Source organism: Gymnogyps californianus, chromosome 5 (assembly GCF_018139145.2).
Source record: "Gymnogyps californianus isolate 813 chromosome 5, ASM1813914v2, whole genome shotgun sequence".
NCBI classification, from domain to species: Eukaryota; Metazoa; Chordata; class Aves; order Accipitriformes; family Cathartidae; genus Gymnogyps; species Gymnogyps californianus.
The window spans coordinates 67,268,601-67,284,992 of NC_059475.1; the positions used below are offsets into that span (position 1 = coordinate 67,268,601).

At 45.1% G+C, this 16,392-nt stretch overlaps 1 protein-coding gene across 1 annotated transcript in view; it reads right to left on the bottom strand.

The window, feature by feature from the left end:
• Positions 1-649: 649 nt before the first annotated feature.
• Positions 650-16,392, bottom strand: part of FBXO34 (F-box protein 34) — a 40,154-nt gene continuing 24,411 nt past the window's right edge. Inside the window, 3 exon segments of the mRNA XM_050897313.1 lie at positions 650-2,407; positions 2,410-3,397; positions 12,264-12,463. Coding sequence (XP_050753270.1) covers positions 1,211-2,407; positions 2,410-3,397; positions 12,264-12,340 — 2,262 coding nt within the window. The 5' untranslated portion in view covers positions 12,341-12,463 and the 3' untranslated portion in view covers positions 650-1,210.

Here is a 16,392-nt window from a genome sequence, read left to right on the forward strand (position 1 = left end):
GGAACGCGGTCGAGGAAACTCAAACAGAGGCCATGCTCAGTTCGAGGAATTACCGCTCGTATGCACTTCTGACACAAATGTTCACAGCTCCCCTTTGAAAGCACGGACTCACGCCTCAGAAACAAGATGCCAGAGGCTGTAGCAGAGCCGAGCAAGGCAATGCAAGGATTCCTCTTACAAGGGAAAAATTCCACATACAGCAGATGGCAAAGCTTCCAGCACATCACTGAGCCAAGGCAACTCCGCTTTCATCCTGCTGGACCCACGCTCCATCCTCGAGCATCCAGGGCCCAGGTGAGAGGCCGACACACGAGCTGAGAAGCAGGACTCACAGCAGAGAGTCACCGTTTTTGCAAGTTTTACACACCTAGCACCAGCTTTCTGGACAACAGGAGCCTCTGTTGAAGCTCTGCTGCACACCCCGCTGATGGGAGGGAAAGGAAAAGCTGGAATGTGTGAGTGTTACAGCAGGGAGTTCTCCAAGTAATACAGGTTTGGGGGTTTGTTTCTTTCTTTTTTAGTAGGAGGACTAGTTTTCTACAGGAAGCACACTGCACATCTGAACTACATCACAGTACCAAGTTTCTGCCACGTGTTTTACAGTATTTTTATTTTGGGGCAAAAGTCTTACAAGAGAAAGTCTGGTAAGGCAGATCTAGAATGCACATTTTATTTAAGTAAAAAAAAAAACCAGACAACATGGGTAAGGTAGACAAGAACTTTTTATATTCTGACTATACAATAATATTCCTCTCTTTTTATCCACTGCCACACTACTATAATGGATCTGTTCTAGTCTAGTTTTAAGGTTGTCCAGTTAAGTTGTCTGAAGATTCTTTAAACAAGTTGACCTTTACCTATTTAGAGTTTCTTCTCAGAAACATCATATATTATACAGGATATACAGATTTTGAAACAAGACACTTAAAAACACACACAACTATAGCCGCAACACTATCATAGCTGCATTGTAGTGATTATGTTGTTCAGCCAGCTGTAGACTCTGTATGTACAATTAGTTTTTATAGTGCTATTTACATAGATGGACTAAAAGCTATCTTTAATCTAAAAGGTAAAGGCTCTTGTGTTTAAGTATGTGCAGTTTCATAGCCCTGTGAAAAGAAACACGACAATTATATACACTGTAAACAGCACAAGGCATGAGAATCTCCTCCTACCCCAAACAATCTCGCAGGAAAGTGTATGTGCACTAATATTCCTCTTCCACTTCGGCTCCTGCTCCTCTGGTTTTCTTATGAATAGCACGGTTAAAGCTGTGGCAGGCAGGAACCCAATGATTGTCATGAAGACCTAACTTACAGCCCGGGATGCCCTTCTGAGACCGGTGACAGCACATCCAGTACCCAGGCCCGTAGGGTAAAGCTTGACAGTATGGTTTGGGATGCCACCGGCAGAGCGATACGTCTCCTTTCACGTACTTCTTCTTGCACTGCTTGCAAGGGTCTTCTCTGTAGCGGGGATCGCGGACCCAGCGGGAGTCTGCTGGCCTGATGTTGTAGTATTCAATGATGAATTTGAAGTAGTAGCAAGTGCATTTTAGGGCAACCAGACTCCTAGTAGGAAGCAATCCAAAGATCTTCACTATGATGTGGTGAGGCAAGAAGGCCATATACTGCTGAGGCTCCAAAAGCTGCTGAATTTTAAACCTGGTCTCCAGAAAGTCATGCGAAACCTGCCTTTTTAAGCAGGAAGCATCAAGTACTTGCAAAGCCCCTTCTGTCGGAGGAACAGAAAGGGCAGATGGCTCTGTAGGGACACCGTTTCTGACGCATGATCTGTCAGATGCCAAAGCATCCTCATCCTCATTTTGGGCTACTTCTCCTGGCTTTTCTTGGGTGCTTTCCCGTAGTGGCTGTTGCTCGTGAGCGGCAGGCTGGTCAGCCTGGAGAAAAAACAGCCTCCCTGGGAGCGGATCTTCACTAGAACTGGAGTCAGAGAGCTTCTCTTTCCTGCATCCTTTCTCAGTCTTGGTGACCGATATACTGATGCATAAGGGCTCCTTCCTAGCAGGATGCAGACTCTGCTTTGGGAAAATTACAGGCTCTTTCGATGTACAATCAACAGTCGCGTTCTTGCTCTGCAAGGAACTCGGTGGCAACCTGGCAGCAGCTGGACACGCAGACAGCAGAGGTCTGGGAGGCTCAAGTCGCATTTCAGAATCGCTCCTGCCAGCGGTTATTGCCAACACTGCATGAGCAAGTCCCGAATTCACATTCCCCGTCTGCGTATCCAGCCCAGAAGGAAAAGGCTGCCGAGCAGAGGCAGCACCATCCCACAACTCTGTGTCACCCAGAGGACCGCACCGTCCTCCGTATCCAGCCTCTGCTACCCCTGCCTCCTCCAAGCCATCCCCCTGAGCCAGGACCCCCGAGGAGACCTTCCCCCCTCTCCCTCGGGCTGGGTGCCGTTTGCCAGGAGCACCCTCCCGACATTTCTGCGGAAGCTGTTGTTCCGCGAGAGGCTCCCGGCCTCCCGCTCGCTCTGGCGCCTCAGGCACTCCGACTCCAGCTTGGCCACCATGTCCAGCACGCGCACGGGCTCGCTCTGCTGCTGCTCGCTATTGCCGCAAGGTCCCCGCTCCGCATGTACCTCGCACGCCCCAGCGGAGGAGAAAGGGTCTGAGCTGGGAAGCACACCTTTAGGCTGAGCGCTCAGCCTCGTAGTAGAAGCAGGCATGCAGGTTTTAGCACAGTCTACCAGTAAAGCACTTGCTCGTTGCTCCAGAAAGGCTACCATCTCTATCACCGAGAGGGACCGGCCCGGGAACACACCCTCACCGTTGTCGTTCACGTAATGCACCGAACAGTGCTCGATGCCACAGGCAAAAGGCTCCGGCTGGGAGCACCTGGCATTCGCCTCCCTCATTCTTTCCAGTTGAATTTTAGCTTTTTTAAGATCTACTGATTTTTTCCTGCGTTTAGCTGTTCTTCCGTCGATATCCCACGTGCTTTTAATTTTCATGGAGCCTAGCCGGTTGTTGCTGCTGCATTGCTGGGCTGCAAAGAACGCGATCTTTTCCTTTGTATTGCCAGGTTTCACTACAGCCCAGACATCCAGAGGCCCTTCCCCTTCTTCTCCCTGGTGGATCGTTGCAGACAGGGCGTTCTTCTTTTCCCTTGCACTTGGACCATCCGCTGGACCTTTCCCGTTCATATTGCACATAGTATTTGGATAAATAATCCCCAGAAGCTTTTGAGATGGAGTCACGAGGGAGGGTTTTGGGAAAACGCTCAGTTTGGTGCAGTTGTTGTATTTTTCTTCTTGCGCTGATCTCTGATGGCTCATACGTGGGCCTCTCAGGGAATCCTGGCTTATTTCTGGAGATCGCTCTTTTATCTGTAACTTGAGATATGGCTTTAAGTGCATACCAGAAACCCTAGAAAAACAGAAAGGGAAGAAGTTATAGTTGCAAAATATGCCTGCCTGGAATTAGAGAAGGTGGCCCAGAGTAGGCACCAGCATGCCTCCTACTCTACATCAAGCAGCCCACGCCTCAAAAAGAACCACGTGAGAAAGGAAAAGCAGCAACCAGGCTGCAACATCCACCCTTGGAGAACTTCTTGCAATAGGACTACATTCCTAAGGATAGCAGAGATCTTCCCATTAGAGAAATCTGTTTCTAGGGAGTTGCAAGGAGAAATCCTAACATTTAAGTTCTATCCGTTGTGCAAACATAGCTAGTGTTCATTCTAGAGTTAGAGCCATCCTTCTGTCCATTCACTTCTTAATCCAGTTGTAAGGTACACGTGGGTCAAAGGGTTTACTGCGACATTAGCTACCAGACAGATACATATATATATATATGTATTCTTTTCAGTAGATAAAGTACAGTTAAAGCTGAAAGGAGAAATTAGCAAGTGTAATTACATTCATCAGAGATCCCAGCAGATATCTAATCTCCTAATACCACCCAAAATAAAACCTATCCTTTAGTATATAAATAATGGCAAATTTGGTGTACTTTCCCATAAGAGTCCTTATGCTATAAATCAGATGCCCCCCCCCCCAAGTGACAGCAGCATCACGTACAGCTGAAGAGAACCACTTTCAAGCATGTGTTTTTATGGCGAAGAATTCAAGAGCTGTGAAGGAGACACTTGGATGCTGCTGACATTACAGCAGCAGCACCTGCGCTGCTGCGACAGTCCCAGGCACTTGACCGCTCTTTTCTCTTACACCTTCGCAGTAGTCTTCAATTCAAAGCATAAAAACACAAAAGCCCAGGGCACTGCCACATAGGATGCAATTATCAGGAGACTTCAGGCTCTTCTCCCAGGAGTATCACATAAGCATATTACAGAACTAACTATAGATTGTGTTTCCATGGTAATCTTTGAATTGTTACATTAAAAGGCTTCCTTTTTGAAACGGAGATAATCCATGCTTGCTAGTTTAAGAACAGCAGGTTCAATGCCGCATTTATCATGAGCTGATACGGACACATTCAAACACTGAATGTTTCCCTTGACAGCCACCACCAAAACAGTTGCTTTGGTATTGTGTTTCTAGCCTAAAAACAGCTTTTAATTAAAAACCTCAAGCCATAACATCTATAAAGTCAGATGGATTTACAGCTGTAACACCTGCAGTTCGCACACACGATAGGTTTGTATCAGACAGACACAGCCAGAGTCCAGCTGGGCGCTCTCCTGCCGTGCCGCAGTGCGATCAGGACACACACCTACCTCGAGACACCCTCAGGGATGCTACGCAGGGTACCTGCGGGGTCTGCACACGAGGAGGAGGGAACCCAGCTCACCCACCCCTCGAGCAGACTCACCGGAGCACACAGGATGGCTGTAAGAGGGAAGTCGTAACAGCAGACGCTGACCAAGAACGCACATGGATGTACAAGCAACCTGGAGCGCAGCTTGGGGACCTTCCAGGCAGCCCTGCCCCACGGATTAGCCAGGGCTGTAGACCCTCCAGGGTAACCGATGGCAGAACAGAGAGCTGAGCCAGAGAGCGCCGGAGCCAGCCGAGGGAAGGCTTTGAAAGCAAGACGCTCCACTTCCAGCTGCTAACACAACACACGCGAGTACGCGAGGGCAACAACTCAGCCAGGCCCCACCTGTGCCTGTCCAAGCAGAGGAAGCCTCCTGCACTAGAAGTAGCCATGCTCCTTAACCACTGCCTTCCCCTGAGGTTTTGGTGCCTCCTCCTGGCCCTGGTGCTAAGTAGTGAGGGGATGGGTGACAAGTGCAGGCAGAGAGGTTTTGGGGAGGTACATCAAGAGGAAGGCTTAGTTCACCTCTCCACGAGTGTGCATAAAACCTAGGGGACCTCTTTGGTCCTGTGCAGTGCTTTGAAGGCCAGGAGGCAGACACTGGAAAGGATCCAGTTATGTTCTCTCCCCTCCTGATTTTATAGGACCACCATCACCTCGCTCTTGCAACCAGAGAGTGCCAAAACCATCCGCACTTCACCTGCAGACTGGGGGGGTAAGAGAGCTCCCATTACTGCAGATACACCTACCTAGTCCCTGGGTTAAGTCTCTCCCCATACCTTCTGCGTGCTAATTCCAGCTCTTGTTGGAGTTGGGTCACCTCCCAATTTAGTCTCCTCTGCATAATGCAACCGAGCGATTTTGTTTGCCTTCTCAGTTGGATGCTAAAAACTAAAACAAATCTGATAAAAATAGAACTTCAGGGTGCTGAAAGAGATGACTAAGAGAGAATGGGAAATCAAGGCTGCCGTAGTTTGCTTCAGCCTCATTTTCCATAGGGTCTGCCTCATCTCAGTGGCACTTAGCTAAGGAGGATCAGGCCACCAATGCGCTCGGGCCAGAGCCCAGCCCAGAAGAGCAGCAGGTGAACCACTGCAGCAAGCTGCTGCAGAGAACGGTGCCTGCAGCCCTCCCTTCCCCATCCAGAGGGGGATTTCGGAGCTGTGCTTTTCAGACTAGAGAAAAGCTCCGATGGCTGCCCGCCACCGTACCCTGGGGAGAAGAGGCGAATACAATTAAATACATGACTTTGCATGTTGAAATCTCATGAGCTAGGAGCAGAAGATCAAATTTCATTCATGAGTTTTCATGCCAGGGTGTTTGAAAGATGAGCTGAACGTGTTTTTAAAAGGCTTTCTTCAAGCAGTTTTCAGGAATCCAGCAAGACAATCGGTTCAACACCCTTCATTAAGAGAAGCTGCAAACGAAGGTGAGACCAGGTATTATACGAACGAAAACAGGACCAAACTGGTTACCCCAACATGCTTAGAGGACATGTTTAGCCAGCAAAGTTCGTTCAGCTGCTCCCAGCTATTTCTGGTCTATGGAGAAAGACAAAGGGTAGAGTTATGCCTCACCTATTACAGAGTTCTCGTTTAAGGTTATATTTCCTCCTGTGTTTCAGTTAGTCTCTGGCTCAGCCAACAATACCATTTAAGGTTGAAAAGTTATAATTTACATAACAAAATTATGCCTTAGTCAGAAGTTTTACTGCCAGAATAATTGCCTCATTTGAATTCAGCCTTCAGTTCATTGCACTGTTTTAATGGATCCAGATTTAAAGAAAACCTTCATTTAATAACTTCAGACAGCTATAAAGAGTACTGCTAACTCCACCTGACCAGCTGAATCACAGTGCCACCTGCCTCCTAGTTTTCGGGCAGCGGGGAAGAGAACTTCCATTTTAAAAGGGATGTTAGTAATGGACCTTACCCGAAAGTGTCACTTGGAAAAAATGAGCCCCCACCCCAGACACACTTTGCTGTGAACATTAAGAACAACAAACTTTTAGGCAAACATAGCTTCTTTCCCTGCACATCAGCAGCACATTTCATTTCTAGCTCCTAGAAATAGAACAAGACTTCCCAGCAAAAATTGCTTTGGAGATGAACCAGAGCCCAGTCCTCACCCACAGACTACCTTATTTCTGCAACGTTTCAGTGCTGGCAAGCGGAGAATTGTGGCAGCTGCAGGTAAGTTTTTAAATATTTAAAACCACCAAAAACAGTTGTTAAAAGGTGAAGTCACTGACAATTCCCTATGATATTTAATTCCAGAATAATTCTGTTTGCTTTTCTCCACCCTTTAAGTTATCAAGCTTTCTAATTTTATCTTTAGAGACAAAGACTCTTCAGAAGTTCACCGAGTAAGCATAAAAGGTTTTCAATCCCAAACGTGCGGGTTTGAATTGCTGATAAGAGATAATTCTGCCAGGAATGATCAGCACTGAAACAACCAGCAGCGCTGCCTTTATACTGTTATTCCATCCTTAAGCTGATGAAATAAAAGGGCCAGTTTTTCTATGTCTAATCAGCCGTGTCTGAAAAACAGGATACTTACACTTCTGGAATGACGCTGCTGTTTTTACCAGTTGTAACTACAGCTTGTTTCCACTACAGTTTTATCAAGTTAGTTACTACATGGGATTGATATAGAAATATATGCCTTTATACATGCGGAGACACGCCCCCCCCCACTGAAGGGAAGACCCATAAGCTACTGTGCCAAGCTGGCCAGAATCTTTCTGCACTCTTTTGTATTTATATATCTTCTAAATCACAGCAGTCTAAAAAAAAATAATATATTTGCTTTAGTGGAAGCTCCAAAGTTGGAGGAAAAACTGGTAGAAAAGGCTCAATTTTCACAACTCCTTTCTAAGGTCCAGAGAGCCTAGATGCCCCTTGCTGTACCTGGGTCAGGGACTCTCACAATGCCCTGTGAAGCCACAAGATTTCCTCTGGCTAGCAAGAACAACAAGAACAAAAAAGTGTAATCTGCTCAAACAGCATATTCACACTGCAAGTTTTCTGGGCAAAGCACCGGAAGGTTTTATCAAGGCGAAAATTTCAATCAAAACCCCAAAGTTTCCTGTGCATTTCTTTTTGTAAACACTAACTTCAGTCGACAAGAGTTCCTAGCGTTGCTGACTGCACACACAGTGCCAACTACAACTCTGAAAAAACCCTCAGGACATACTAACACAAGGCAGAAGCCAAAAAAAATAAAAATAAAAAAGAAAAACCCAACAACAATAAAAACCCACACCAAGCATAACCTCTGGCAAGGCATTTCTCTTCCTTGGCATCCCATTTCTCTGTCTATAGAGCTTAGCTCCTCTGTAAAGGACACTGACTATTATGAAGGACTGAGTACTGAATGCAAGTTGAACTATGGTCAACCACTTGTTATTTCTGGAAGGACCTGGTGGGTCCTTTGGGCTCAATCTCCAGTACCATTTCCATCCCCTTTGCACTGCCGGGGCAAGGCAAAGCAGACGGAGAGCTGCTTCAAAGGAATTCCATGGATTCTGCCGGGGCGGGAAAGTCCCAGCCGAGCAGACAGGATGGAAGACGCTCTGCTACTCACTGGAGCTTGTTCTGGCACGTGGCAAGTGTCCAAGCTCAGACAAAGGCGGGTTGGGAAGCACGATGCTCCAGACCAGGGGCGGGTTCGACTTCAGCAGCTGCGGAGGCATCCGATTTCTAGAAAACCCGCTCCCTTGCAGCAGTAACTTCACGTTAAAGTGACTGCTCCTGACCCACCTCCCAACGCCTGCGAAACTGCCTCTTGCATCAATCGGAGAACAAGCGAGGATTAATCGCGGGCTTTGAAGGTAAACAGAAGGTATCTGACTGCTGAAGCAGCGCTCTCCGCTTGAGCGGCCAGCCTGGGGGGAAGCAGGAGCAAGCCAAACACGTGAGGCAGAGCTGGCCCAAAAGAGCTGAGGAGCTAAATGCAAAGTAGGCGCCTAACTCTTAACATTCGATGCCCCACCGCTTGTTCACCCACATCAGGGGTTCAGAAAACCTGACTTTGGGGGAGACGACACCCATATATAGCTGCACACAGGAGCAGCTATAAAATCCGTCACGCATAAAATCCATTATCTTCAACCAAGCAGAGGTTTCAGGTGACAGATTGCACATCCAAGTCCAATGCACAGACCACTCCAGTTTGAGGGCTCCCACCCATTAATAAGCTTTGAACACATTTTAAAGTAAACGCACACACATATATGCCCTTCAGCATAAAGCACAGCAGCCTCAGCTACTTTCCAAATTTTACACAGGAAGAAGGGCCATTGCTTTGCCAGTCTTTTGTATAAAAGCACTTACCGTGAAGTGAGTGACGCAGAAGCAATTCTCTGTTGAGCCTGAGGAGGCTCAAACCCATGCTCCCTGCTTCCCAACCATACTACAGATAACACAGGGATGACATAAAGCAGAAAGGAACAAAATAAAACTGAAAAATTTGGTATGCAAGGTTATAAGCTGCTCCAGAAACATGTAGCTCAAAGATGACAGGACAGCACACAAGCCTGTGGTGGAACAGGCTAAGATGAGAAGAAATCACAGAAGGACAGTAAGAAAAAAAAGTGGTGGTTTTATAGGGCTTCTGCTGAAAGCTGCCCAGAGCAGCACAGATACGTGACATGTTTCCTTCTGGAAATGTTTTATCTTTCTTGATTTAACATTTGTTTTCTAATTTATTAACTGAAAGAGGACAAAGACCTTTCTTAATATCATGGCGCAACAAATTGTGTTAACGAACGAACACAAAGTGATGCTATTTAGTCTTCATTTTTGTGCATACATAATGAGAACACATGAAAGGCTGCAGAAATTAACCTTGAACCGCACTATCGTTAAGAGACTCAGAGTTCAAAAGAAAAAATAAGCAAAAGTAGATCTGAAGGTAAGTCATCAGGTTGTTCTTTTGAAACCCAAGACCGAAAGGAACCGGTTCATGAAGTCAGCTGTACTGCGATGCAGAGGATTTCACTACAGACAGCACAACCCAGCAGGCATTCTGCAGGAGTCAAAAGGTGTTTTCATTATTAAGAACCCATCCCAAACAAGAACAGAAGAAACTCCAACTGAACACGTTCCTTCTTCGGGAAGGATACAAGAAGCAGACACAGGTTTCAAGTCACCAGGTCACATCACTTGGAACCTTGTACCTTAGAGATCAAAAAGTCTAGGAATAAACGTGAGAACTGGCGCAGCGTTAAGTCACTGCAAAGATATTTAAAAACAAAGAAATAGTAAAAAGTTCTTCAGTTTGTGAGAAACGACAGGGAGAGAAACAGGGCTGCAAGCAAGGTCAGGGCACAGATTAAGAGTACTCTAGGTGCAGCACAAAACACTAAATTTGACTTTGCATCATTTTTAAAGAGGGGTGATAAGGGTGATCACGAGGGCAAAAGCCCAGGGGTTAATTTGAACAAGAACATTGGCAGGGGGAGGATTAAAAAGCTTCATGAAAATTGTGAGGAGTGGCTCATCTCAGTTTTAGAATCCAAAATAGATAGATTCAAACTGCAGGCCAAGAAGCAAGATTTATAAACCTCTTGAAAGGCAACAACATGAGTTAATAAAACATGCGGCACATTGGAGGTGGCACTGCGGGGGAGAAAGAGAAGGGAGAGAAATTGCAGCCTCTCCAGGCCTGGTAGACTGACTTCAATATAAGGGTGCTTTGCAAGCAAAGAGCATTAAGACAACACAGAGAAAAAGGGGGAAGAGGGAATAGTTCGATATGCCAGACTAACCTGAAGGTTCTCAAAAAAGTGACATTTTTAGACAAATGTACTACGTCTTATTCACATGGACTTCAGAAGACACAAGGAGATTTACTGGTTAAGAAAGATTGGCAGAGTAACATGAAAACAAAGGAGCTGGCTTAGCAGCAGACAGCCCCAGGTGATGCTGGATAAGAAGATACCAGCCTGGAAACCAAAGACATGCCTCAAGAATCAGCCTTGGGAACACTCTGATTTTGTTAGGAATGACCTCAGCACAAGTACTACAGGTGCACCCACAGAAATGAAAGGCATTACCAATACAGCAGAGGCACAAAGCACCAACTAACAGAAATGGAGGAAAGTTTGGAAATACAGATGGTGATGCACCAAAAAGCTAAACGCTAAGTTTTGGATGTAACTAAGAAAGGTGCATTGGCCACCATAGACACATCTACGAAACAGAGGCAAGTGGAGGTGATTCTGTGATGTATTGAAGATAGCAGCGTAAGCCCTCCTGCCAGATCTGCTCTGCAGTGCAGCGTACACTTTTTGACATGACTCAGAGGAGACTCATCCACACTGAGAACAACGACAACAGTTGTTATTCAAGAAGCTACTAGGTAACACTTGGGTCATTTAGCACAGCAAAACTATAGGTGAGGGTATACAACCACATTTTACAGAATACAGCAAAAGAGGTAAACCACTGAAAATAAGGAGCGGTCCTTATGCAAAAGAAAAAAAAAAAAAGGAACACAAGCTCAAACGAGTATATAAGCTGGCATGAATGTTCAGCCTGGGAATCAAAAGAAGGTTCCTAATCGCACAGCTAGATCTGTCATCTTCAGTAATGGCTTAATCTACAGGAGGAGAGAAGAAAAGATGTAATTGTTTTTAGGCTAGACTTCTAAATTTACAAAAGGGACTATGAGATACTGCTTGGGAAAGCAAGGAGCTGGGTGACCCAGGAAGTCTCTTCTAGCACTAAATTACCAAGAGACTAACATAGCATGTATATGCTGTGTACACAACCACAAAGAACAAAGGTTAAAGTTTGCTTTAAACCCACACAGCTTTTGGAAACCAGAAAGCTGATTCTCTTCCTCCAGATTGAGGAAGTTTAAGAGTCTTGGTTTCAGAAAAAGAAAAAGAAGATACATATATTTTCAAGTAGCTTGAACTCAAACAAACTGGCATGTTCTTGTATTTGCATAAGGACAAGTTGTTCTGTACGGTGTTCCTATAATGAGACACAGTGAGAGGCGTTCACTTAATTGTCACATAAGCACAAGTGTTTGAAATCAATCGTGCATTTCTGCTTAATAAGAGACACTGGAGAGTAAGCAATACAAAATCTGAGCTTAAACTAATCTAATTACTTACTCCATAGTAAGACAAACCACAACAATGATTGCCAGTATTTCCAGTTGCTTTAAGCTGACTGCATGTCTTAAAGCCTACTATGACAAGCCACTCTCCAATTAACTTTTACTTCAAAGCTATGTTCCCAAATTAATTTGCTGCTGTTGCTAGAAAACCCAAAGATTTCTCCAAGTACAGTACCAGCTGTGGTGAATCTGTAGTTATCATTATCAAATAAAAACGTCAAAGAACATTTCTGCCCTTAAGCCACTACAACATTTCACTTAAACACTATCTGAAAGAAAGAATTTAGACCATACATTTGAGTGACACGCAAGACAATAGAAAAGTAAGAAGGCTAAATCAGTGCCAAATACTTAACTACAGGCAGACCAGCCAGTCTGTCCATACCGTTTGACTTGATGGAAGGTGGAGGATGTGGAATTCAGTGGTTCCCTGTGGAGGCCAGCTCTGCAGGAACTCTTCATCGTAACTACCTCTCCAGCTAAGGCACGCCGTCACAGCCAGTCCATCCTGGGTTACACGCAAGGCTCCCCCATCAGTTTTCCTTGCCCCAGACAGAGCTTCACTGTGTCTCTGCCACCTAGAAACTGAACAAACAAGAGGTATATAAGATCATCATGTTTAAGTACAGCAGCAATTGAAGCACAGATGATCAGGACAAGGACTCCTCCCCAAGAGAGAGAAAATATGTATCTACACACACATATATATAAAAGATAGATATAAATATAAAAGAACTTAACATCATCATGCCATTATTGCAGCTGGAGTTTCTGAACACCATAAAAACACAAATTAACACCCCCCACAACAGCCTGTCTGCACATACAATGCCTCTTCACCTTATATACGACTGCAGCACTACCCTGGCACCTCCCATGGAACACGCTATCTTCTGAGCTCCATGCAAACAAGACGCACAAGATCTTTCTGCTTGTTAGCACCGCATCAAGCTTTGGAGGGAAATCGCTGCTAGCAGTAAGATTTGACGCTGCCAGGAGTTACGTTAGTGTTCTAATCAAAATAACATGGCAGATTTCATAAAGGACAAAAAACATGCCACGGTGCAGCCTCCAAGCCCTGTGAAAACTGCCCCGTCTTTGCATCACACACAGATAAGACAGCAGATTTCACCAAAACAAAACCGTTCTGCAGTATCTCTCATTCGCACTAGGTTGCTGCCTTCTACGCCTTGTCCTTGGAGTAGACACTATTACTGGCGCTTTAACGTACTTTGACAGTGAAAGAACAACAACCTTCGAGTTGGAACACAAAAGGAAAAAGTGACACAGCAAAAGAGCCCTGGAAAAACTCAAATACTCAAGCCTGAGTTGCCAGCAGATTGTTTTAAAGATCGTTTGCTTCCTCTCTAGAGGACCATGCACAATGATGCCGTAATAAAGGAATGCCATTTGAAGATGCTAACTATAGAGCTGTGTCCCCAGGGGATTTGTGATTTAGTGCAGCAGGTTGTTCTCTCCTTTGCAGCAGCTTTGCCCAGTGCTCCTACCCCTGCCCTATTCCTACAGCGGCATTTCCACAGCGCAGCCTGGCAGAGGCACTCGCTGGAGGTTTGTGCTTGCCGGCAGCCAAGCTCTTGCAGAGACGGAGCCTCTCACATCACCCCTTTCGCAACATCTGCCAGAGAAAAAACTCCCACGCAGAAGAGCGCCTACCTATACATGGCTCGCTCAATCAGTGCTTGACCAACGTGGTTTACAACTCAACGCTGCCACCAACCACTCCTGGCCTGGCAAGCCTGCTCTAACTCAGTAGCCACACTCGTCCAGAAAGTGATGAAGGATGACTTTCTAGGCAGGGAAAACAGAAACTGGTTTAGATCCATCTGATTTGATGTCTGCTATAGCAATTTCACAATTCCTCTAGTGACGGTGAATGAGAGGTTAATCATTTGCCTACATTTGAGTAAGCAGGAGCCTAAAATAATATATAAAATATTATATAAACACATTCCAGTTTTCATGACTAAATCTCTGCTGAGTTCTACACAAGGCAAAGAAACATGCCGGATGGAGAAGGCTGAGGCATTGCACTGGCAGAGCAGGAGGATGAGAGCATGCCCTCTACTCCATGAATTCAGAAAGACAACGGGTTAGGCTGGCCATGGTTAACAGCAGCAGAAATTGAAGCTTTGTAGTTAAACATCATTTTCATTAGACTACCCGGAGCCTAACAAGGACCTACCTGCAAGAGTGAAACCTAGGCACAAAAATCAGCCATTTCTGATGTTTTGTGGGCTGCAAAATATATATTCACAAACAGTAATTCACAGAGGAAAAAAGCATACGCCTAGTGCTTTATGAAAATCAAAAGTTAAACACAAAATCATTACTTTCCCATGAACCATCAGTAAGAGGCATTGAAATTCTGACTTTTATCCAAGCTTTTGTCTGGCTTTCCTGACACTAGCATTTCAGACTCAGCAGGAATTGTATCACAGAAATATGATTATATCCACACCCAAATAAATGCAACCATACCATTTCAAGAATGCCAGCCACTTTTTCAATAGCTAAAACTCTCTCCACATATTCCTGGTTAGGAATATCCAATGTTTTGTCCTAGTCCTACTCTTTTTCAGATCAATTGAGACATAAACAATAAAAAGCCAGACAAAAAAATTGAAACCAAAACATATCTTGTTTGCAGTGAAGAGCTTGAGAAGCAAAACCATCAAGCTAACTGGTTCAGGTCAGGGGCAGCCACAATCCCGATTCAAGCACAGGCATCGTATGGCGGGATGTCATGCGTTTAAGAAGGGACGAGCACCTACTACAGGGAAGCAAAAGCTGACAAAATAGACACAGACAAATTCAGATGGGCACTGCAGCACAGATCCAAACAGCTCCATACAAAGCATGCTTTTTCCCCTCCTTTAGCTGCTGGACTATAGAAAAGAGCTGAAATAGACTATTAATGCCAGCAAGCTACTGACAAATTCCTACTGTGTAAGTAGTAAAAAGCTGTGCTTGTGAATTAAAAAAAAAGAAAAGAAAAAAAATCAGCATCCAAGCTAGCACAGAGATACTTACTGCCTTTTAACTACCACAGTGTGTTTCTTTACCAAGGCTGATCCTTATCAGTAGGTGCTTCAGCTGGTTTGTTAGTTTTGCACAGAATTGGGTACAGCCCGAAAACTGAAATACAGATGCACAGAAAAACAAAACAGAAGAGGAAGTTAAAAACCTAATTGTGTTGTTCTCCCTTTCTGAAACCACCTCCAAACATATGCCTTCATGCATAAGATGTGGGAAGGACTCAGATTTTGGCAGCAGTAAGCATCACGTCCTCTCAGCAACAGACAGCAGTTCACTGAACGGTCCCACAAAACTCGTCTTATCATCAGTTTTGAACACTGCTGCAATTTAGGAAAACTAATGTATTAACTCAACTAGTGTGGATGGGGGGGGGGTCAAGGTCTCTTCATCTGTGCAGCAATACACTACAGCTTTTGATATTTTGATAGCTAAAGCTTTACTGCAAGAGCAAGTGTGTTTTAAACAGTAGCAACAGTAACTGATAAACAAACGAGTTCAAGGGATGGGCACATCCTTTCAGAAAATTTGCTTTCTAGGAAGGGGGCCATGGCCCCGGGACTGGTTCTGAGCAGCAATCACACTGTTGGTAAAAACACATTTGACCACCCCACCTCCACGCGTGGCTAGCTTTAGGATGCTGCACAGGGCCATCGCACTGGATCAGCTGGGCAAAGAGCATCAGCACACTCAGGATGCAGAAGAAAGCAATGACAAGTACTTCATAGGGGAACTCAGAAGAGCCAATACCAAAAACCAGTCATTATGAGGGACAGGTAATGCTTAAAAAAAAAAAAAAGTCAGTGCTGAGGCCTTATAATAGAGATCTCCATGTGGGTTTTTGTTTACTTGCAAGAACAGGGTTGCACGTCCACTCCCCCACCACTCAGCTCAAGTTTAGGTTGTTACATGATACTTGTCTCTAAAAGCATATTTCACCAGACATGCAATTCTGCCATTTCCCAGCCTAGCCAGCCCTCCAGCCCTCCCTCCCTCCCCAAACACCCCCTCGGGACACCTATAACAGCACCAGACTCTCCTGAGCAAGAGGCTTTCGCAGAAAGCTTTCCCTAGTCCCAATATTCACACTTCACAGTAACAACCAGCAATCCGCAGCAGCTCCCAGACTAGGTCGGACAGCAAGATGATACACCAGGTCCTCCTACTCAGCCTCTTAGGCACCTATAGGAACACAACCCTTTCTTTTTAACTGTTCTTCGTGTAATATCTACCTATTTTAAACATCTTGAAGAACTACCTTTTAACTCTAAGTTCACCAGCTAGGTTTTACTACTTTATTTAATAGAACAGTCTTAGGCAAAATAAGAGAAAACAAGCATGTTTTAACTAAAGCGATCTTACAAAGAGTTTCAGAGTGACCTCACATTTGTGTTTCCATCCACCTGCAGCTAGCAACAAACCCTCACATGAAACTAGGTATTCAGTAAAGACACCGTATC